The 23,958-nt window shown below is 40.7% G+C and overlaps 1 protein-coding gene across 1 annotated transcript; it reads left to right on the top strand.

Moving 5' to 3' along the window:
• PRKRA (protein activator of interferon induced protein kinase EIF2AK2) lies at window positions 631-22,954 on the top strand. Its single transcript, XM_001927705.5, has 8 exons — window positions 631-909; window positions 1,471-1,640; window positions 5,479-5,560; window positions 8,307-8,385; window positions 9,415-9,532; window positions 11,756-11,850; window positions 18,361-18,535; window positions 22,246-22,954. The coding sequence occupies exons 1-8, from the start codon at window positions 845-847 to the stop codon at window positions 22,401-22,403; spliced, it is 942 nt and encodes a 313-aa protein (XP_001927740.1). The 5' UTR covers window positions 631-844; the 3' UTR covers window positions 22,404-22,954.

Genomic DNA, 23,958 nt, shown 5'->3' with positions numbered 1-23,958 from the left:
AACGCCATTACAAGCAACACAGGTGTGCAGAAGCAGCAGTTAATTGGAATTGGGTTCAAAGAAAAGCCTTCGTTTACACCTAAGGTGTCTTGCTGGGACCCGCTATCCTAGCACTCAGCAGTCGACGAAGACAATGAAGCCCACCCCGGGTGAAAAAAGTGGGTCTCCCTACGTCTCCACGATCACCTAATGGCAGGCTTCAGCGACAGGACGAGCCCACCCGCAGCCTTCAGGAGCCGATATACTGCAAGTCTCACGTTTCGGGCCCAGACCGGGGCAGGCTCTCTGGCAATTTTGCATTTGAAATTTTGAAATCATTTTCTTAAAGTGACGCAATCGTCCTCTTCCCCCCCTCCCACCCACCCCTTCAAAAAAAAGGCTGAGCTGCAGGCCTCACAGACTGAAGCTTGCAAGCCCGCGGACTAGCCTCTCTAGGCAGGAAACAGCCTCCTTTTAAGGACACAGAACTGCGGTCTCCTCAAGCCGCTGGGCAGAAGGCGGGGCACCGTCTGCAGCTGAGGACTGCTGGGGCTGCGGGGAGGGCGGGGAGGGCACTAGAGAGCCTGGAGAGCAGGTGGGCGGGGCTGGCGAGGAGCTCCGCCAGAGCTGGGGCAGCAGGGGGCGTGGCCGGGAACGGAGAACGGGGAACCGTGCTCTTGCACGGAGGCTCCACCCCCGCCCGTCCCCCGGAGGGACGCAAGAGGGGAGGAGAAGGGGTGTCGGAGGAGGGGAGGAGGTGGCGGCGTCGGCGCCGGATCGCTTCTCTCGGGGACCGGCCGACCCGTGAGCGAGAACGTAGCTCCGCACTGCTCTTCCTCCCGCTGGAAAACCGTCCCTTCTCACCATGTCTCAAAGCAGGCATCGCGCTGCGGCTCCGCCGCTGGAGCGCGAGGACAGCGGGACCTTCAGGTCAGTGCCCTGGCGGTCGGGACCGAGCCGGGAAAGGCCAGGAGTGGTGGGCAGGAGAGGAGGGGGCGGGGGAGCCGGCTATCCAGCGGCATTCTGGGTAAAGCCCCTTCCTGGCGCTCGCGTCCGGGCTGCTGCTGCTGGAGCGGAGGCTAGCTCTCGGCCCCGCCCTCTTGGCGCGCTGGCCGGGGTCTCCAGCAGGGCCCAGCCCCGCCCCTCCTGTGACCTCGGGCTGCGCGGGGTGGGCGGAGGTAGCACGCGGCAACCCCGGTGGGTTTTGTCGGCTTGGTACTGGAGATTGCAACTCCCGTGCGTGCCTCCCGATTTCCTTGCTACTCCCTTCTACCCGCATTCAAGTTATCTCCCTAAAGACCTCCGTCCCCCTGCCCTCTGCCCGCCGCGGCGGGGTCCGGAGGCTTGGTAAGCCTCTCCAGTCTGGCCCTGGCCGACGGGCAGCTTCGGTGCCTTCGGCGTCACCATTAGGGGCTGTTAAAACTAGTCTCAATGCTTCTATTTCCCTCCCCGTTTTGACGTGCAAAGCACAGCTTTTTCTGGTTTTTGCAGTTTGGGGAAGATGATTACAGCTAAGCCGGGGAAAACACCAATTCAGGTATTACATGAATACGGCATGAAGACCAAGAACATCCCGGTTTATGAATGTGAAAGATCCGATGTGCAAATACACGTGCCCACTTTCACCTTCAGAGTAACCGTTGGTGACATAACCTGCACAGGTCTGTATGCACAGTTAACCCTGATGACCCTGTAGGTTGGCTGTCAAGAGCTGGTATTGCTTCTCTGTTCCCGAAAAGTGTCCTAGAGACATCATTGAGGAGCAGGCTCTTGAAACTGGGACCTTTCCCGGATCATTGGGACGTTTCAACTTCTCTGATTCCCTAATTTTCTCTTCCCTAGATACTAAGAGAAGCTCAGAAACATACCCTGGAACCCTCCTAGGGTTCTTCCAAGAATTAGGTAGAAGCGGGAAAGATTCTTGGAGCAGGCATAGCTGAATTAGTAGATAGTGTCAAGTTTCTTAGGTTATAGCAGATGGCAGAGGGCATGACCTCAGAATTTTCTGAGCTGCTCCCCTCTGTTTGGACTCATTTGGCACTTTGGACCCATTGTACCATGCTGGACTCTATCTAAGCAAGCAACAAGCAACTACAATGTTGTGTGGCAGTTTCTAGTTCTTGACACTGTACAAGTTTTTTAAATAAGATGTTATCTCCCTTTTTTTTTTTTACAGTTGAGGAAATCTGTTCAGAGAGATTATAAGAAACATGCCCAAGGTCACATAGTAGTGAAGTTTCAAGATTCAGATTCACCTATGGTCATTGAGCTAGAGCAAATAATAACTGAAGTAGCCCATTTGCACCTGTAGACATTTTATTTCTTATGTATTTAATTGCAAACACAAAAAATATTGATTACTAAATTTAATTTGGAAGAATGCCAAGGAAAATATTCAACAGGAAGGCTGAAGTTCCACCATCTGGTAATCTGAAGGCATCATTTGTTTGTGTCCCCGTTATTTTCAATTGAAGCCACGTTAAAAAAAAAAATTCAGGATCTTTTTTGTCTGTGTGGGGCAGGTGGATTGTAGCTAGATTTTAGCTAGAAGATTCCTCACAGGAATCATAGAATAAGCATTGCATTACTGCTTTAGCTGGTCTATTTGTAAATGTTGGATGAAAATTCAAGAAAAAGTAGCTCTCCCCCTCCCCCCCCCCCCCCCCCGAGGTTAACAACCTATGGCAACTGCTCAGCCCTCCTACTCTTCTCACACTGCCCTGTCTTCCTGTGTAAGCTTATCTGTCTATGGCTTCAAATACTACCTAAAGGCTGATAATTCTGAAATCTGTCTTCAGCTCAGGCCCAGGTACAGAACAGTGTAGCAGCCTGTGCTTGCTAGACATTTTCACTTGGATGACCCAAAGACACCTCAGTCTCTCACTGACTCAAAATGAATCCATCTTCTCTTTCAAACCCATTTCCCCTGCACTCCCCAGCACAATAGAAGCACCTTTCATCACCCATTTGCTCGAAGTAGAAATTTGAGTTTCATCTTCTTGATCCTTTCCCTTCCCTCCTCTTGTTTCCCAGTCTGCCACCAAACCCTACTTCCTAAATATCTCTCTTTTTTTTTTTTTTTGGCTTTTTAGGGCCATGCCCATGGCATATGCAGGTTCCCAGGATAGGGGTTGAATCAGATCTGTAGTTGCCAGCCTACACCAGAGTCACAGCAACGCCAGATCTGTGCTGCATCTGCAGCCTACACCACAGCTCACGGCAACGCCAGATCCTTAACCCACTGAACAAGGACAGGGATCAAACCCGCAACCTCATGGATTCATTAACCACTGAGCCACAACGGGAACACCCCCTAAATATATCTTGAATCTGCCTGCTTCTCTCATCTTCACATTGCTACTGTCCAAGCCACTTGGATTATAGTTACAGTCTCAAAGCTGCTCGTTTAGCTTCTAGTCTTGTGTCCATTTTCCACATAAAAACCATAGTGTTCTTTCTGGCATTCATATCTTTTCATATACTTCCTCTTCTTAAAATCCATTCTGTTTTTCACATCACCCTCTGGATGATTACAGATTTCTTAATGTGACTGACAATCTTACTTCTCAAAGTGTGAATAACAACAGCAGCATTGATTTCATCTGAGTATTTGAAGGGAGTGCAGAATATCAGACCCCAGCCTAGACCTACTAGATCAGAACATGCCTTCTAACGAAATTCCCAGGCAGATTCTGAAGTTTGAGAGGTACAAATTTAGGAGATCACTCTTTGACCTCTCCTACCCTTCAACTCTCTAGCCTTTTATCTCAAAATTCCTTCCCTCAAGCTCTTAACTGTCCCCAGCGATGTGGGGCTTGAGAGTACCACACGCCATGCTGCCTCTTAGCTTTTGCAGGTTCCCTTTTTTCTGCCCACCGGCCCTCCCTAATCCCCCAGCTTTCTTCACCTAACTTTTACTAATCTTTCAAGTCCTTGTTTAGTTATCTCCTCCTTCATGAAACCTTCCTGAATCCTTACCAAGAGTATGGGAGGGAGCTGTGCCTTTTGTAGCCTACCCTACAACCTGCACTTGGGGCTGCCGTAACCCTCCATATTTCAGGTCTCTTTTTATGGACAAAAATCTCAGGCACTAGGCTATATACTCTTTAGCTCAGAGACTCCATTTACTTCTCTACTACAGTTGACCCTTGAATAGCATGGTTTTGAGTGATGTGGGTCCACATATACACAGATCTTTTTTAGTAGTAAATGCAGTACCCACAGTCCATGGTTGGTTGAAGTTATGAAGGAAGCTGGAAATAGAGGAACCACAGAAACAGAGGGCTGGCTTAAGTTATAGGTGGATTTTCAACAGTGCAGAGAGTTGATGCCCCTAAGTCCCATATTGTTTAGGGGTCAGCTGTATATCCCTAATACCTGTGTTAGTGGATAAATGTGTATGGTTTGTATGTTTTCTGACACTTGAGGGCCACGCTTGACATGTATTCCATGTCCCTTTTCTTTTCTCCACACCAGACGAATGGACATCAACATTCTGATACCACTTTAGAAGGATTCTCAACACTTAGTTTGAACTCAGAAGGAAAATGGAGTTTACAAGGGACTGTGGGCTTATTAACTGAAATTAGACATCAGTCTCAGTGAGTAGTCAGGGCTGTTGCCTTCTGTCCCCTTAGTAACCCACATAAGGGATACAGACTGTATGGAGAACCCATCACATAATCTCTCACTTTATTCCCTATTGAAACCTTCCCACACTGTATCCAACAAGTAGCCGTGATGCTTAGCCTAGCAGCGGGACCTGTATAGGAGGGGCTGTTAGAGTAAAATTGTGCACGTTTTGCTGTCAAACAGTTTTGCTGTAAGTGGCTCCTTTAAAGGAAACTTCTTACTACAGAAGAATTTCCTCTCTAGAAATAAGGGCAGAATATATTAAATTGCATTTCTTCAGAAGGTATGACATGATCTATTTTATTATCATTTTATGTAATAAGCACATATAATGCAGACATAATAAAGGTTTTTGTCAGGTATACGTAGTATTAAATATGTAGAACTTTTAAATCACAGGGATTTTTTAATGTTTTTTTTGTCTTTTTTTTTTTTTTTGTCTTTTCTCGGGCCACTCCCTCGGCATATGGAGGGTCCCAGGCTAGGGGTCAAGTTGGAGCTGTAGCCACTGGCCTATGCCACAGCCACAGCCACACAGGATCCAAGCCATGTCTGCAACCTACACCACAGCTCACAGCAATGCTGGGTCCTTAACCCACTGAGCAAGGCCAGGGACTGAACTGGCAACCTCATGGTTCCTAGTCGGATTCATTAACCACTGTGCCATGACGGGAACTCCCTAATGTATTAATTTCATATGGTAAATATATTATTTCAGTGTATAACTGAATGTAGTGTATGTTTTTATTACCTAGTATATATATAAAATGTGGTGACTTCGTTTTGTATTATGCAAAGATCTGTGCAAACCTCACATTTTCACAGCGTATAAAGAGGTTTTGTTTTTGTTTTTTAACCTTAATTCAGGTGAAGGTACAAGTAAGAAGCTGGCGAAGCATAGAGCTGCAGAGGCTGCCATAAACATTTTGAAAGCCAATGCAAGTATTTGGTGAGCTAAATTTCTTTGTATTCTGCAGCTCAAAAATATCATGACTGAGGTAAGACTAAAAGTTTGAACATGCTCACAAAAGCAACCAAGTAAACTTGTTAATATCAAGTTTAAAATTCCATTTCCTTGTGAAGACTTGTCATCCACTGAAGACAACTTCTGCTTAAGAAATGAAACCAGCAACTAATGATTAAATGAAGGCTCTTAGGAACTAGGCTTTTTAAGTTTTTTTTTTTTTTCCCAGATGAGGTGCGACAGTAGAAAACCAAGGTGTTTCTGGCAAATATCTTACTGTATTAAAGACTATTTCTGCATTGAAGGTAGAGCTAGAAAAGGTGTGAGCTGGGAAAAAAGATCAGCTAAAAGTACTCTTTAAGGAACTCTAATGTGGAAGGAGATAAAGATTTCCTTCTACTAGAGAATACACCAGATACAAGAGGGTGTTAAATGGGATGTTTATTCTTGACATATCTTTCCAGAATAAATGTGTTGTCACATTAGGTGCTTTTGGAAGGAGTATTGGTCTTGGAGTATCTCCAGTATCACAAAGTTGTATCTCTTGGTTTCAAACGGTCACATTCAGGAGCACACTTTGCCTTCAAATTCTTCTCTTTACATGCACTCAAATATACCTAGAGTACAGTCTGCTCTATCTGCTCCTAGCTGACAGCAGAGGCCCATGGGAATTTAGGATGGGTTTTTTGTTTCCCAACCATGGCAAAACTTTTGGTTTAGGGATGGATTTAAGTTCTCATGCGGTGTTCTTCCTTTTTTTCTAAGTGATTATAAACTGTAGTAGGCCGTTTTTGCAGCGGCTTGATGTGGGATCTCAATTCCCAGACCAGGGATTGAACCTGGGCCACAGCAGTGAAAAGGCTGAGTCCTAACCACTAGGACTACCCCTTCAGGTAGTTTAGAACCAAACAGAGAAAGCCCTGGATCTCACAAAATGATGCTTGATACTCCAGGGACATATATTATAAATGATTTATGCTACCTTTCTGGACATGCCAAATGACATGGCAGGTTTTGGATTTTCCCCTGACTGGCCATGCTATTTCTGTGCAATCCAGTGTGTTCCATATATTCATAGAAATGAGCACACAGGAGTTCCCGTCGTGGCACAGTAGTTAACGAATCTGACTAGGAACCATGAGGTTGCAGGTTCCATCCCTGGCCTCGGTCAGTGGGTTAAGGGTCCGACGTTGCCATGAGCTGTGGTGTAGGTTGCAGACGCAGCTCAGATCCTGCATTGATGTGGCTGTGGAGTAGGCCGACAGCTACAGCTCCAATTCGACCCCTAGCCTGGGAACCTCCATATGCTGGGGATGCAGCCCTAGAAGAGACAAAAAGAAAAGAAATGAGCACACAGAGTGTCCTTTCTGCACATGGCCACTTCACTTTGTTAGCCAAAAAGGTTCACCAACTTTGCTATGAATTAGTGCTTCTTAACAGATAAGATGGGGATTACTAAACTCTAAATCAGGCTTAAAGGGCCGGATTTGATACAGAGACATTCTCACTTCTCCATGACAATTATTTGGGTATCTTAAGTATACAGTATTGTAAGTGAATCACATCAGCCTATGTAAAGCTTGAAATTCTGGCAGATGGAAAAGAACTTTGAGGAAATGACAGTAACTCAACCCATTGGTCATGGAAGAAATGACTCTTCAGCTGCCTAGGTGGTAATCACCTGGAATACAGCTTATTCCCGTTAGACGTCCATCACCCGAGTAACTAGTAATTTCACACTACTTAGAAGAGGTTGTTCTCTTTTCCCTAATCAGTCTCCACATACTGAAATCAGATTCATGCCAGCCATCTATTTTATGCAGGATACTTATAAATCTTAGGAGGATTGTCCTAGCATGGAGCAGATGATAGATTAAACCAAGTCTTCCATAATTATCTGGGTTAAAAAGCTAGATTTGGGAGTTTCCATCGTGGCGCAGAGGAAACGAATCCAACTAAGAACCATCAGGTTGTGGGTTCGATCCCTGGCCTTGCTCGGTGAGTTAAGGATCCGGTGTTGCCGTGAGCTGTGGTGTAGGTCGCAGACACGGCTCAGATCTGGCGTTGCTGTTGCTGTGGCTCTGGCGTAGGCCGGCAGCTACAGTTCCGATTAGACCCCCAGCCTGGGAATCTCCACATGCCTTGGGTACAGCCCTTTTAAGGGCTGTAACAAAAACTAGATTTATGATCTGTATGGTTTATATCACCAGGCTGAATTTCCTGGCTATTTGTTAGTTTTCCGTTTTTGTGTGGTTGGAACAAGAATATGCTTTCTTAAATATATTTTTCATTGAGCATCTGTTATATGTAAAGCACTGCAAGGCTTATAAAGATAAGTAATACTTAGACCCTACTATCAAGGATTTCACAGTCTGGCCAAGGGAGAGGCGTGGTGAGGGATAGACAATTACATGTGTTGTTAAGACTATATAACATAAGATAAAAATAATTTGGTTGAGGAAAGGTCAAACCAAATGTCAAAATGGTTCAAAGAAGGGAGAAATCACGTTCCACTGGGGCGAAAGAACAGGCTTCTGAAAAGAAATAGTGTTGAAGTGTACCTTGGAAGATGGATAGATTAGATTCTCATAAAAGAGGAAGGCAAGAAGGGCATTCCATGTCAAAGGAAATACAAGAGGAAAGGTGTGGAGAGCTGAATGGAAAATGCTTGTCCTTTATTTAATAACTGGGGAAATTCCTTTGTTTTATAATACTTTATAAAAATGTTTAGCTTTGCAGTTCCTGACCCCTTAATGCCTGACCCTTCCAAGCAACCAAAGAACCAGCTTAATCCTATTGGTTCATTACAGGTAAGTGGCACAGCTTTTCCATACTTAACTTTCTGTCTACTGAAAAAAATGTTGATATTATCACAGGGGTCAAAAAGGAACTCATATTTTTAAGATTAGATGGTATAATATTTTGTGTTCCAAGTTATGGTCATTAGATATTAAAGCATTAACTTGAAATTATTTTCCTATTTAAATATTTACATTTTGGATTTTCTCCCATATACAGTATCTGCCTTTGGTTTGTGGAATTCTCATTTGAGATCAACAGGACCTCAGTGCACATGGGTAGAGTGTTTTATATTTTTAGAATATTTCTTGCCACTCTTGTGACAAATCTCTCTACTTCTGTTGAGACAGAAGACTTTGTAAAGAACCCAAGTTGAGTTACCTAACTCAAGAAAAAGGAAGTTATCTGCTTTTTTGCTAATTCTACCAAAACAATATATTCAGCTTTGAATTTGTGTGTGCAGAAGATCCTTCTTACGGATTATCCATGTGCTCTGTTGGACAAGTCCCCTCCCTGTTATCCAACCAGTCTTGTGGTCTCTTTCCTGCTCTAAGAGTTTTTCTGTAGTTCTCTTCCCCTTTGCTCCTCACATTGTTCGGGTGTGTGTGTTTGCTGTCTGCTCATCTGCTCTTGATCGAATGCAGTCAGTTAGGCAGCTGTGTGTATGGAAGGTTCTAGCTAGAAGGGGAGGCTTTCGGAACTGATGGCCACGAGTCCTATAGATGTTCTCTTGGATGTTCCCAAAGTGGGTGAAAGTAACTTTTCTTTCGAATTCTTTGATGTCAGCTCACTACAGCCTAATGGGAGAACATCCTTCACAGCAGGAAACTGCTTCAGTTTTAGGATTATGGGCCTATCAGATAGAAAATGTGGAATATCTCTGGGAAATAGAGGGTCTTCTCTCATTTTTTTGTTGCCGAATATCATTATTCTTTGCAAACATGTAAATAGAAATGAGAGCAAAATCATGAAAGAATATGTATGTGATTGAGCCATTACATAGTAAAAATGACTACTAAAGCCTCATCTCAATTTTCTAGGAATTGGCTATTCATCATGGCTGGAGACTTCCAGAATATACCCTTTCCCAGGAGGGAGGACCTGCGCACAAGAGAGAATATACCACAATTTGCAGGCTAGAATCATTCATGGAAACTGGTACTTATTTATTCTTACCCTCATACAATTGAAGACATTTGAAATATTTTGAGATGACAAATGATCATAGAAATTTATGCTGTGATTTTTCAAATATTCCTCTGGAGAAAAAAAAATTGACACACTCCTAGTCTACTGTCTCTAACTTTCTCTAGTTGAGTCTAAGTGTAAATATTTGGCTTAAGAATACTTGTCGTAGAGTTCTCATTGTGGCTCAGCAGGTTAAGAACTCGACTATTATCCATGAGGATGCCAGTTCAATCCTTGGCTTCACTCAGTGGGTTAAGGATCTGGCGGTACTGTGAGCTGTGATGTAGGTTACAGACGCAACTCGGATCTGGCATTGCTGTGGCTATGGTGTAGACCAGCAGCTGCAGCTCCAATTTGACCCCTAGGAACTTCCATATGCCACAGGTGCAGCCCTAAAAAAAAAAAAAAGAAGAAGAATACTTGTCCTTCTTATTTTGTTATTTTTTAAAATCATGGGTTGGTAATGGAAAGACAAATAATCAACTATTTAAACAATCTTTGTTGATATGATAGTGACTTAAAAGTCATTTTGGAGAAAAAAGCAGTAGTAAATATCTTGGAGTTTCAATAGCTATTCTAGAAGATAGGAAGACTAGGAGTAGATATTTTTTTTCTTTTTAGGGCCGCACCTGCAGCATATAGCAGTTCCCAGGCTAGGGGTTGAATGGGAGCTACAGCTGCTGGCCTCTGCCACAGCCACACCAGATCTGAAGCTGCATCCTACACCACAGCTCACGGCAATGCCAGATCCCTAACCCACTGAGCAAGGCCAGGGATCTAGTCAGGTTCTTAACTTGCTGAGCCACAATGGGAATTCCGAAAACAAGATGATTCATAAGAGGCTGATGGCAAAAAAATTGCGATGAAATAAAAATAAAATAGTAATTAACCTTTTGAATTACAGCAACCTCTGTGCTCTATAGGCCATAAACTATGAGAAAAAAAGTCACTTAATAAAGCGAGGATTCCTTAATAGTGAGGATTCCTATTTTAACTTCTCCAGCCTGTTTTTATCCTTTTTAAAGTGGCTTGAAATGGATGTTACCTTGGGTGGATATTAGTTTCAAGTAATAGGCAAGCATTTGCCCTCAAGGTTCAGTGTGGGCCAGGGCAGAAAACACTGGGCCAGAAGTAGGAACCTCAGCTTCCATTCTTTTTTTTTTTTGACCATTTCTTGGGCCACTCCCGCGACATATGGAGGTTCCCAAGCTAGGGGTCGAATTGGAGCTACAGCCACAGCCACTTGGGATCCGAGCCACGTCTGCGACCTACACCACAGCTCACTGCAACGCCGGATCTTCAACCCACTGAGCAAGGTCAGGAATTGAACCCGCAACCTCATGATTCCTAGTCAGATTTATTACCACTGAGCCATGACGGGAACTCCTCAGCTTCCATTCTTGGGGCAGTCTTTGATTTGCAAGATTAGGCAAATTGCTTATCTCCCTGCCTGGGCCTCAGTTTTTAAATGTGCAAAGTAAAGCATGGAGGTGGATGATATTTGTGGTGTCTTTCAACTCCATCATCTCCTATGGCCTCCTCATTCATGTAGTTGTCATTGTACAGGAGATCACAAGCAAGAAATAGTAAGATTTATATTATAATATTTATATTATAATAGGATTTGTAATTCAAATGTTCCTTGGTAAATTTGAATATTTAGTAAGAATTAAACTACATATAGTTCATTAAAGCTAGACACAGGGAAATGTAACTATTAAGGAAAAACAAAGTATGGGAGTTCCTGTTGTGGTGCAGTGGAAACGAATCCAACTAGTATCTATGAGGATGTGGGTTCGATCCCTGCTCTTGCTCAGTGGGTCAGGGATCAGGCGCTGCCATGAGCTGTGGTAGAGTTCTCAGATGCAGCTTGGATCCCTCGTTGCTGTGGCTGTGGCATAGGCCAACAGCTGTACCTCTGATTCAACCCCTAGCCTGGGAACTTCCATGCAGTGGGTGCAGCCCTAAAAGGAAAAAAGAAAAGAAAAACAAAGCATAACTACTAAATATTAAAGAAATTCCTTCAAAATGCAAAAACTAATAGTTGCCTAATGCACACCAAGCAAAGATGTCAGGTCAAAGAATGGTGTACAAAAACCAGGAGATTGTTCTCTGATCAAACACAGTACTTTAAACATTTGGTCATTCTCTATGGACACTAACTTCCTTTCCAAATCTATTTTCTTTATTTAGGAAAGGGGGCATCAAAGAAACAAGCCAAGAGAAATGCCGCTGAGAAATTTCTTGCTAAGTTCAGTAACATTTCTCCAGAGAACCACATTTCTTTGGTGAGTACTGATCAGAGATCTATGGTGTTAATGTGATTAAGCGTCTCTTGCTATAGGAGCTTGTTTAGATTCTTTTTGTATAGATCACTTCACAGTTGCAGTTTTTAAAAATCTCTTAATTGCTGAATTATATACTACCCAACTTTAGCTGTTTGCTTTATATGAGTCAGGGTCACAGGGGTGACCAGGTAAGAGGGCATGAGAGGCACAAATTCAGAATAATATGATGGTATCCAAAGATGGAAGGCCAGCAGTGACACTTTTGCCTTCATACTGACAATTCATTCCCATGCCTTGGTTTATCCACTCTTTTATCCACTCAGCATACATTTAAGGAACTCATTATGTACCAAGCTTATGCTAGATACCGGCATATAATGAGTAAGATATCTCTGGCCCTAAGGAGTTTATAGTACTCAAAGAGAAATATCCCTACAGACTCATCCTCACATAGGCTTCTTGGGAACATAGGAAAAGGTTCCAACTAAGATGGGGTTTCAGGAAGACTTCTTGGAGGAAATAATATCTAAGCTGAGACTATAGAATGAGAACAGGAAAAAGAATTTTAGAGAAGACCATGTACAGTAATAACCTATATGGGAAAAGAGAATGAAAGTATTTGTATGAATGACTGATGCACTTTGCTGGGCACCTGAAATGAATACAACATTTAAATCAACTATGCTCCAATAAAATTAAATATTTTTTTAAAAAAGGAGTTCCCATCATGGCTCAGCAGTAATGAACCCAGCTAATATCTAAGAGAACATAGACTCGATCCCTGACCCTGCTCTGTGGGTTAAAGATGAGGCGTTGCATGAGCTACGGGGTAGGTCGCAGGCGTGGCTTGGATCTGGCATTGCTGTGGCTGTGGGGTAGGCCGGCAGCTACAGCTCTGATTTGATACCTAGCCTGGGAATTCCTTAGGCCATGGGTGTAGCCCTAAAAAGAATGAATGAATGAATGAATGAATGAAAGACAGATCAGGCACAAAGCTCCAGAAGTGACACATTTTTGTGGTCTAGGAGCCCAAAGTAGTTTGGGATGGCTGGAGCATAGTGTTGGAAGGAGGGGATCTCAATGAGGCGTAAAGAGGGTTTGACTCTTGCAGAAATATATTAAGGAGATGGAACTTTATTTAATGACTATGTACTACCCTCAGGATAAAGTTAATCTGGGAAGGACAAGATCTAATTTATACATTGCAGGGGAAACCACTGGCTGCATTATGGTGAATGAATGACTATTAGAGTCAAAGAGACCTGCTACAGTGTTGTCATAGAAAAGCAGATGAGAAATGATGCTGGCCTAGACTAAGGTAGTTCAGGTGAAGTGGTCCATTTAAAAATTACTTAGAATACTGAAGTGAATGAGGCATGGTAATTGATTGGATGTCGGGAGTAAGGAAAAAGGGGGAAATAAACTTTTTTTTTTATTGGAGTAGATGGTGATTCCATTCAGTAATATGGGCAACACCCAGAAGATGAGCAGGATTTGAGGGGGAGCAGAGAATGAGCTAAATGTAGGATATATTGAATTTGAAGTGTTTGTGGAGGAGCTAAGTGAAGATATTGAGTAGGCAGCTACAGAGCTTAAGAGATCTGGATACTCATGGTATATTACTTGAGATTCTGATATTCGTAGATACATATATCTTGTGGTACATTATCAAGAGTAGTATGTTAGGTAGGAAATAAGTGAAGCAGGGTCCTAAACTTATGGTAAAATAGGGACTCATTCTGTAGGAAAAAAAGATTATGAGTAAGTAATATAATTTTGGTTTTAGTTTTTTCATAGAAAAATATAAAATATTGCATTCATTTCTTTTATAATTGGATCAGAGATAACACCAAAATCACAAAACACAGGTTTGCAGATGAATTCTGTTAAATCTTGAAGAGATAATCTTCAATGCTGTTTAAATTCTTCCAGGCAATATGTATATAACATATGGGAAGCTTTTAAATTTTACTTTTCAGAACTAACATAATCAGAGTTAGTGGAAATAATTATGGATTAATCTCCCATATCGTGAAACACCTTAATAGTCAGTAGAACTTTAAAAGAGTAATATACTGTAGACAAATAGGGTTTATTTCAGAAATGCAAGGGTATTTCAATACTGGTAAAGCTGTTACTATAATTAATCATTTTAATGGGTCAAAGGAGAAAATCATAATCCTCTCAAAAGTTGGCAAAGAAAAATTGACAATCATTGCTGATAAACACTTTTAAAATATTTGTATTGTAATTTAAAATATACATCTCAGGAAAAAAATCAAAATTATAGTTACATGTTTACATGTTATATCCATTCCCATTAATCTCAGAAATAAGAAAAGGATGCACACTGATACTGCTTTTTAAAAACCTTGTTCTAGAAGCACCAACCAACGTAATCAGGGAAGAGAAAGCAGTAAGAGGTTGAAAATAAGAGGAGATGAAAACAATCATTAACTGCAAATAATAGGACTGTATCCCTGTAAAACCCTAGAGAAAGACTACTAGAAATAATAAGAGTTCATCAAGGTAACTGGTCATAAGATTAATATATAAAATCAATAACTTTCTCATATTATTTCTGTTACAAAGGTAACCACCAGAATAATTAAAAATAGAAAGTTATTGCTTCCAGAAAGGGGATTGAAGGTAGGGATGGGGATTTTTGCTTTTATAATTCTGTGCTGTTTGACTTTTTTTGTTGTATGTATTACTTTGATTAGTAAAATATATGAAGCTTGGTGACATTGATCATTTTATAGCAAGATAGAAAATATGTCCTGCAAAAGTACACTAGAAAAAAAATCAATAGTTTTCCTATTTACAAATACTAAGAAGTAGAATGCAGAAGAGCCCATTGTCAATAGTAGAAAAGAGGATAATATGTCATGGAATAAACTTAAAAAGAAATGTGCAGGACTCAAGTGAGAAAAACTTTAAAACTCTATGGAGGAATTTAGCAGAAACTGGTTTTAAGTGTAAAGCTACCTATTTTTGATAGAAGGACTCAATACTGTAAGTAGATAAAAATGTAATATAGTCTCAGTCAGAATCTACCAGAATTAAGTTTGGACCTTAATACAGCCTGAGTTTATCTGGAAAAATAAACTTAAGAATAGTCAAAAAAAACTGAAGAGTACAGGAGGTGAGGTTATACCCCATCAGAGAATCAAACATACTATAAAACTCTGGTAGGTTAAAATAAATATTTGTACCAGAAAAGACAGAGGATATAGATGCTAATCCATATAGGAAAATAGTATATGGCAGTGGTGAGATTTTAAATCAGTGGATAACATGCTGGATTATTCAATAAATGGTATAGAAACAACTTACAGCCACATTTTGGGGTGAAAATGTACCCACACACACGTGTATGTGACATATATTTAGGTTGCATGTTGCACCTTATTCTTTTAAAATAAATTTCAAGCTGACCAAAGATGTAAACATCAGAACTGAAATTATATGAGAAAACATGGAAGAGCTTCCCTCGAGCCTCATCTGCGACCTACACCACAGCTCACGGCAATGCCAGATCCTCAACCCACTGAGTCAGGCCAGGGATCGAACCCGTAACCACATGGTTCCTAGTCAGATTTGTTTCCACTGCGCCACTATAGAAACTCCTGGAAAAGCCTTTTAAGCATAACTTAAAACCTAGAAGTGGTAAAGATTCGTAAATTTAACTACATAAAACCTTTTGCACAGCAAAATGTCTATATATAAAGCCAATAAAAACAAAGTGAGAACAAACTGTTTTCAACACATGGCTATGAAGGGACTCTTCAATACCATATACAAAGCTTACACATCAATAAAAAAGACAACCCAGAAGCCAAACAAATAGCTCGGGGGGTGGGGGTGGGGGATGTTCAACTTTATTCTTGCAAGTTAAACAAGGTACTATTTTCACCTTAGATTGACACAACCCACAAAGTTTGACAATACCTGGTATTGTCAAGGGTGTGAGAAAACAAACACCCTCCACGACAGTTGATGGAAGTATAAATTGGTTCAAAAATAATTGGAAGTATTTATCAAAATTAAAAGCATCCATGTTCTTTGGTTCACCAGTTCTATTTCTAGAAATTATTCTGCAAAGAAAGTCATCCAAGTGCAAAAGAGTTTCATTGTAACATTGTTAGTAAAAAGCAAGAAGCCAGAAACAACCTAAAACCCATAGTTGGAGACTGTTGAGGTAAATGTAGTGCATATATGGGCAATGATATAAGAAAAATGAATAACATTGGATATAGAAGAGTAAGCTATCATTTTTGTTTAAAAAGAAGATTATGTGTGTGTGCTTAAATATGCGTAGAACATTTATAGAAGCATACTGAAGAAATGTTTAATGGCACTTACCTCTGGGGAGTGGAGCAGAAGTCTGGGGAGGGATGGTAAGGAAAATAGACTATTCTTCATTGTGTATTTGTTCTTATTACAGGCATACTTTTACTTTATGAATGAACAATGATTTAAAAGAAAACAAAACAGTATGTTTTAAAGTTCCAGTGTAAAATTCTATTTAGTAAATTCTGTAAATTATTACTCAGTTCTTTTGTTTTTTTCCTTCTGCTGTGGCAATGCCAGATCCTTAACCCACTGTGCTGGGCCAAGGATGGAACCTGTGTCCCAGGACTTCAGAGATACTGCCGATCCCATTGTGCCACAGTGGGGACACCTACTCAGTTCTTTATCATGGCCATCTTTATGATCTTTTGAAAATCCCTTAACTTCTTTTAAGCTCATTGATAAATAAGACCTAAGGATGGGTTGCCCTACTTACTTCAGAGAGTAGTTTTTTGTGTTTCGTTGGTTTGTGTGTGTGTTTTTTTTTTTTTTTTTTTTTTTTTAAGGCCGCACCGTGGCATGTGGAGGTTCCCAGGCTAGGGAATCCAATCATCGCTACAGCTGCCGGCCTATGCCACAGTCACAGCAATGCAGGATCTGAGCCTTGTCTGTGACCTACACCACAGCTCACAGCAAAGCTGGGTCCTTAACCCACTGAGCAAGGCCAGGGATCAAACCTACAACCTCATGGTTCCCAGTTGGATTTGTTTCCGCTGTGCCACGATAGGAACTCCATTTTGTGGTTTTTCTAATGGCCTAATATGTGAAAGTAATTTAAGAACCATAAACTAACAGGGAAAATGTAAAGCATTCTCATAACAGAAGTGAAAAAGTTTAGAGGGGAAAAATAAAAGAGGAAAAGGATAAAGAAAACAAAAAAATAAACTTGGTTGGGTTCTGGGATAAGTCTGATAATTTTTTGACATCATGCCATTGTTTTGAATGACATGTTCACAGACTTGCACATTTAACCTTTTCTGCTGTTTCTTTGTTTTCTGGTTTGTAGTTGTCTGTTATAGAGATGGGTATTTAATACAAGAAACCATAACAATACAAAAAATCTTTTCTATTTTAATTTATAAATCACTCTACGCACATTCGGTTACAGTTGACCCTTGAACAACACAGGTTGAACTGCTTGGATCCACTTCTATGCAGATTTTTCTTTCAGTAGTAAATACTGTAGTACTGTACCCTCCACAGTTGGTATACAGAGGGCTGACTATTAACTATATGTAGACTCTCAACTGTGAGGAGTGTCAGCTGCCCTAGCCCCCACTTGTTCAAGGGTCAGCTATGTTTCTAAATTTGTTTATGGTGCTCTTAAGTATGTTACATATTTTAACATCACCATCAGAAAATTTGACTGAGGAGTTTCCCTCATGGCTCAGGGGTTAACGAATCTGACTAGGAACCATGAGGTTGAGGGTTCTGTCCCTGGCCTTGCTCAGTGGATTAAGCATCGGGCATTGCCATGAGCTGTGGTGTAGATCGCAGATGCAGCTCGGATCCCGTTGCTGTGGCTATGGCGTAGGCCAGCAGCTACAGCTCCGATTGGACCCCTAGCCTAGGAACTTCCATATGCCACAGGAGCGGTCCTAGAAAAAGGCAAAAAGACAAAAAAAAAAAAAAAAAAAAGGAAAAAGGAAAATTTGACTGAGACCTTTATACTTTTGTTTATTTCTAAATACTTCCAGTATGTAATTGCACATCTGTTCAGTTTTTTTGTTTGTTTTTGCTTTTTAGGGCCATACCTGCAGCATATGGAGGTTCCCAGGCTAGGGGTCTGCCAGCCTACACCACAGCCATAGCAACGAAGGATCTGAGGCTTGTCTGCGATCCTACACCACAGCTCATGGCAACACCGGATCCTTAACCCACTGAGCAAGGCCAGGGATTGAACCCGCAACCTCATGGTTCCTAGTCAGATTTGTTTCCGCTGCACCAGGACGGGAACTCCACACATCCTTCTGTTTTAACATCATGATATTTGTTAAATGTGTACTTGTTTGTGCTGTTTAAATTGAAAAGTTAATCAAATGTTATCCATTTAAACTTCTTTATAAAGTATTAAATGTGAGCACTTAATTAATACTTATAATAGTGTTGGAACCCAGTCTAAGTTAAGAGTCCTTAATCTTCATCTCTGCTTTTCAGACAAATGTGGTAGGACATTCTTTAGGTTGTACTTGGCATTCGCTGAGGAATTCCCCTGGTGAGAAGATCAACTTACTGAAAAGAAGCCTCCTCAGTATTCCTAACACAGATTACATCCAGCTGCTCAGTGAAATCGCCAAGGAGCAAGGTTTTAATATAACATATTTGGATATAGGTATGATTTTTTTTACTTTGGCTTATCGCAAAACATGTTTCTTCTTCAAAAATTTTTTAGAAACAAAATCTTTATTATGATTTTTTTCATTGTTCAGGGATTCTGACTATATATGATTACCAGAGCAGTAATAGATATCATTGATACCTCCCATTCTTATAAATATTAAAAATAGAGGGGACTCTATACAGTTATAATAAAAACATTAGCTATAATTTGTAGAATTACTACATGCTAGACTGTTCTAAGGACATTACACATTTCAACTCACAGAATCCTTACTCTAATCCTGTGAAGTAGATGCTGTCATCCTTATAATAAGTGAAGAAAGCAGGGCATGGGAAGGTTGAGACACTTGCCTTAGATAACATAGACTTTTCAGTGACAGAGCCAAATTAAAAGAATCCTTGCACATATAGTGTCTATTAAATTAGCCCTGATGGGCACCTTGACAAAAAAGGCACTCACATTTCTGGAACAAGCACGAGGTTTGGGGGCGGCACAGACCTCTTCTCTCCACTTTGTCTCTGTGCCAGTTCTGGAAGATAAAGGGGAAAAGTCAATTTATAGCTCTTTCATCTCAGCTATCAACTTCTATATTTTCTCTAGCCCATAATCATTCTTATAGACAAATGTGGACAGACTGGAATGCAAGTTAGTGAATTTCTTTTTTGTCTTTTTAATGTCACACCTGCAGCATATGGAGGTTCCCAGGCTAGGGATCAAATCAGAGCTACAGCTGCTGGCCTACGCCACAGCCACAGCAACGCAGGATCCAAGCTGCGTCTGTGCCCTACACCACAGCTCAAGGCAACGCCAGATCCTTAACCCACTAAACAAGGCCAGGGATTGAACCTGTGTCCTCATGGATGCTAGTCATTTGTTTCTGCTGAGCCATGACGGGAACTCCCTGAATTTTCTTTTAATGCAGTTTATAACTGGCTGATGTGTGTGTGTGGGTTGTTATGATTTAATATCAGTCTAGTTTGTGAAGAATTTGATATTCCTTATTCCAGCCTCAATGACCTGTGGGAACTTACCAGAACTACTAGCTAGCACTGGGAAAATAGGGTGTTTAGAGCTGAAAGAACTTCTGCTTTTCTCTGCTGCTTTGGGTTTGAATAATGAGTCAGGTGCAAAGTCTTAATATACTGAAAATGATGCAGAACCTGGGGGTTGATGCAGAAAGATGATCAGAAGTAGCTGCATGAGAGAACATTCATTCAAAAAATAATTGTTAAGTAGCTATCCTTTGTTGGGTGTTTGAGATACAGAGAAGAATAAGCCATGTCATGAATATGACTATGGAAGGTTTTAAAGCTAGGAAAAATGGAAACAGAAGATGATTTTTGAGATTATGAATTAATGATACCTTTGAAATGCTTCTAAATAGTTCTTTTTTAAAAAACTAGTTCTTATAAATATAGAACAGAAGTCTAAAAATCATGTTCAGTTAATTTGACTGATTTCTTTGCAATTACTTTCAAAAGAACCTCAGTGTTTTCCAAAGAAGATATACAAATGGCCAAACAAGCACATGAAGAGATGCTCGCTATTATTAAGCATCAGGACAATGCAAATCCAAACAGTGAAATACCAATTCACACCCACTAAAATGGCTATGATAAATAAAATAGAAAATAACCAATGTTGCTGAAGATGTCAAGAAATTGTAGCCCTCATTCATTGCTGGTGGGAGTGTAAACTGGTTCCAACACTGTGGAAGATATGAGTTTTGTAGCTCCTCAAATGAGTTACCATATGATCTAGCAACTCTACTGCTAAGTAAATAGTATATATCCCAAAGAATTGAAAACTGATATTCCAACAAATACCTGTACACGTATGTTTAAAGCAGTATTATTCATGATAGCCAAGTGGTGAAAACAGCCCAAATGTCCATCAACAGATGAATGGATTATGGTAAATACATGAAATATTATTCAGCCACAAAAAAGACTGAAGTTCTGATATATGCTACAACATGAATGAACCTCAGAAACATACTAAGTGAAAGAAGCCAGACACAAAAGTCACATACGATTCCATTTACATGAACTATCCAGAATAGGTTAATCCATAGACTGGTAATCGCCAAGGGCTGGGGGAGCAGCTGCTTAGTAGGTATGGTGTTTTCCCTTGGGGTGATGAAATGTTGAAACAGGGAGTTCCCATCGTGCCTCAGTGGTTAACGAATCCGACTAGGAACCATGAGGTTGCAGGTTTGATCCCTGGCCTTGCTCAGTGGGTTAAGGATCCGGTGTTGCAATGAGCTGCGGTGTAGGTTGCAGATGCGGCTCAGATCTGGAGTTGCTGTGGCTCTGGCGTAGGCCGACAGCTACAGCTCCAATTAGACTCCTAGCCTGGGAACCTCCATATGCTGTGGGTGCGGCCCCAGAAAAGACACAAATAAATAAAATTTTTTTAAAAAAAGAACTGTTGAAAATGTTTTGTAACTAGATAGAGGTGGTGTTTGGACAACCTTGTGAATGTATTAAATGCCATTGAATAAGTTCACTTTAAAATGCTGAATTTGGAGTTCCCGTTGTGGCGCAGTGGTTAACGAATCCGACTAGGAACCATGGGGTTGCGGTTCGGTCCCTGCCCTTGCTCAGTGGGTTAACGATCCGGCGTTGCCGTGAGCTGTGATGTAGGTTGCAGATGCGGCTCGGATCTCGCGTTGCTGTGGCTCTGGCGTAGGCCGGTGGCTACAGCTCCGATTCAACCCCTAGCCTGGGAACCTCCATATGCCGTGGGAGCGGCCCAAGAAATAGCAACAACAACAACAAAAGACAAAAAGACAAAAGACAAAAAATAAATAAATAAATAAATAAAAATAAAAAAAAATAAAATGCTGAATTTGATATTATGTGACTTTTATCTCAATGAAAAGAACCTAGATACTAGAACTAGAAAGCCTCTTCATACACTATATAATCCCATTCTATCTGGACAATTTATACTATACTAACTTTAGCTGAAATAACATTTAATCATAACCACTTTAAAGAAATTGTAACTCACCTGTTTCTGCATCTTTCCCTGTCTCATTAAACTATCCTTAGTAAGAGTGATTCATCAGTTGATGAGAAAACTTTGTTTTTGAAGTTCAGGTATTATTTTTAAAACATCCTAACCCCTATAACAGTATGGAATTAAACTCTGCACAGAATTAAAACCAAAGAACATGATGTCACAGTCACAAGGGAGGTCTTGCCCTGAACCATGGTTTTTCTGTTCAGATATCTACTAAAAATAACTGGACTTCATGACGGAAAATACAGTCTATCCAGTCCTCTAGCAAATGTTTTTTTCCCTTTTTAAGAAGTTGCTATGGTTCAGTAATTTGCAGTCACTGTTCAACTAGCCACCTTGGGAGCTTTTTGGAAATGTAGGAATCTGGCCCATCTAATCCCCAACTCTGAGTATTTGATGGAGCAGGCTGGAGTGAGGCGAAAGCACCTGTGTTTCTTTAAAGTTCCCCAGGTGATTAAGGACAGCTGTGTTTGAAATGGCTGTACCTGGGCAATTGTACAAGGATGACAAAGATGATGAGTAAGTAGAGTAGTATACCATGGATGCTTAGGAAGAAAGACTTACATCAAAACTGTATTGCTGCTTTTTTTTTTTTTTTTAACTGTTTGCTTTTACAAAGGATCTGCTTTATAAGCACGTGGTGCTAATCATCATGTTTGAATGTGTCATTGCAGAAGAACTGAGTGCCAACGGACAGTACCAATGTCTCGCTGAACTGTCCACCAGTCCCATCACAGTCTGTCACGGCTCTGGGATTTCCTGTGGCAATGCACAGAGTGACGCAGCTCACAACGCTTTGCAGTATTTAAAGATAATAGCGGAAAGAAAGTAAACTTGGAACAACTTAGAAAACCCTTCAGTAGCTCATAAGAAATTCCCCTTTTCACCCTATCCCAAGTAAAATGTTTACTATAATGTTTGAGTTTGTGTGTTGTTTCTAAAGCTCTTCCTAGATTCCATCAGCACTCCAGATTTCATTCTCTCCCAGTAGTTGATATTAAGCTGTTTTTAATGGCTTCAACTTTGTATTGGTATATTGTATTTATAAACTTTGTACCATAGGCAGAGTGTAGCACCCATTTTACAATGCCATGTACGTAGAAGGAAAAAACTGCATGTTTGTCATTGTTGATGATGGTAAAACAAAACTGCTAGCAACAGTCTTTCCTACTGGTGCTTAACCTCTTCGTGCAAGGCTTTATAAAGGGACTTCGAAGGGAGCTCCTTGGAATTAGTGTTGAGGAATGCACTATCAGGCATTTATTGAATGTGATTGTTAAATTTCAGGGAACACTATTGGTCTGCTGTGTATTCGGATTCATGTAATAAAGAGGTGTTGTTACAATGGGCTGTGTTCATTTTATTAAAGTGCTATTGACTTGACTGTGGCCCTCTTCTTTTTAGCCATTCTTGTGAATAACATTTAATGTGGATAGTGTGTTATTTACATAGCTCTAGTTTAATTCTGAAAGTCAAAGGTAATCAAACCTATAGCCTAAGCAAAAATTTATAAATATATATGTGTGTGTGTGTGTTGAATTGCTTTCAGATTTTCTCTAAGCATATGCAGTGCTTTTTCTTTGACATAACCATTTATAGATGAATTCGTTGAAAAAGCCTTAGAATTACAGAAAAAAATTTTCCAGTGCACTCAATTTGGTTACGAGAATGTTTCCAACAAAGTAATGAGTGCTTAAAAGGTAAGGAAATAAGTCTCATGAACAAATTTTAATTTTGCCTTTCATGTTTCCACATATCCTGTAACAGCTCAAGTTGCCACCTGTTAGCACCGGCTGATAGGTTTTCCCTGATCTACAAAAGTAGCATTAAGAGAGAAAGAGAGCTCTCGATGATAAAGGTAGGTTTGGACGATCTCATATGTTGATCCAACAGGAAGTATGTAACAAGCGTTTTTTCTGTCTGGGAAAAATTATACCTGAGTGCAATCCTTTGAAAATAATAAACCTACATAATAAAGGGAAATCAGCGTGTGCAACTTATTTAAAGCTTGAAAGGGCATTTAACTTCTATAGTTTATAATGTGCAACTATGTCAATTAAATCATGGGATTATAGGTACTTTTTGGGGTGAGGTTAAGGAACACAAAAAGACGAAACAAATTTTAGGCATAAACTGAAGTTTATGGGTCATTAAAATTGGATTAACCTTGGGTGTTTATGAAGCTCTGGAATACAGAGGGCACAATGAACTCACCCTAGAGATGACATCAGACTCTTCTGCACAATAAAATGCCCACTGTGACGTGATAAATCAGGGGGAGGCTTCATAAGGCACTAGAATAAGAAGAGGAGGTATGAGGTCAGACGGGCAAAGGACGGTATGATTGGGTTCTGAACAGTTCAAGTGTATTGATAAAATGGTGAGAT

Source organism: Sus scrofa, chromosome 15 (assembly GCF_000003025.6).
Source record: "Sus scrofa isolate TJ Tabasco breed Duroc chromosome 15, Sscrofa11.1, whole genome shotgun sequence".
NCBI classification, from domain to species: Eukaryota; Metazoa; Chordata; class Mammalia; order Artiodactyla; family Suidae; genus Sus; species Sus scrofa.
Note: the sequence above shows the minus strand (reverse complement) of the source record. Positions and strands in the feature narration are given on the sequence as shown.

Bases quoted from the DNA above. Each gene is read 5' to 3' on its own strand.
- PRKRA (XM_001927705.5), top strand. From the start codon at position 845: ATGTCTCAAAGCAGGCATCGCGCTGCGGCTCCGCCGCTGGAGCGCGAG. The intron at 8,386-9,414 runs GTAAGTGGCACA...TCAATTTTCTAG, and splicing joins ATCCTATTGGTTCATTACAG to GAATTGGCTATTCATCATGG. The intron at 11,851-18,360 runs GTGAGTACTGAT...TCTGCTTTTCAG, and splicing joins CAGAGAACCACATTTCTTTG to ACAAATGTGGTAGGACATTC.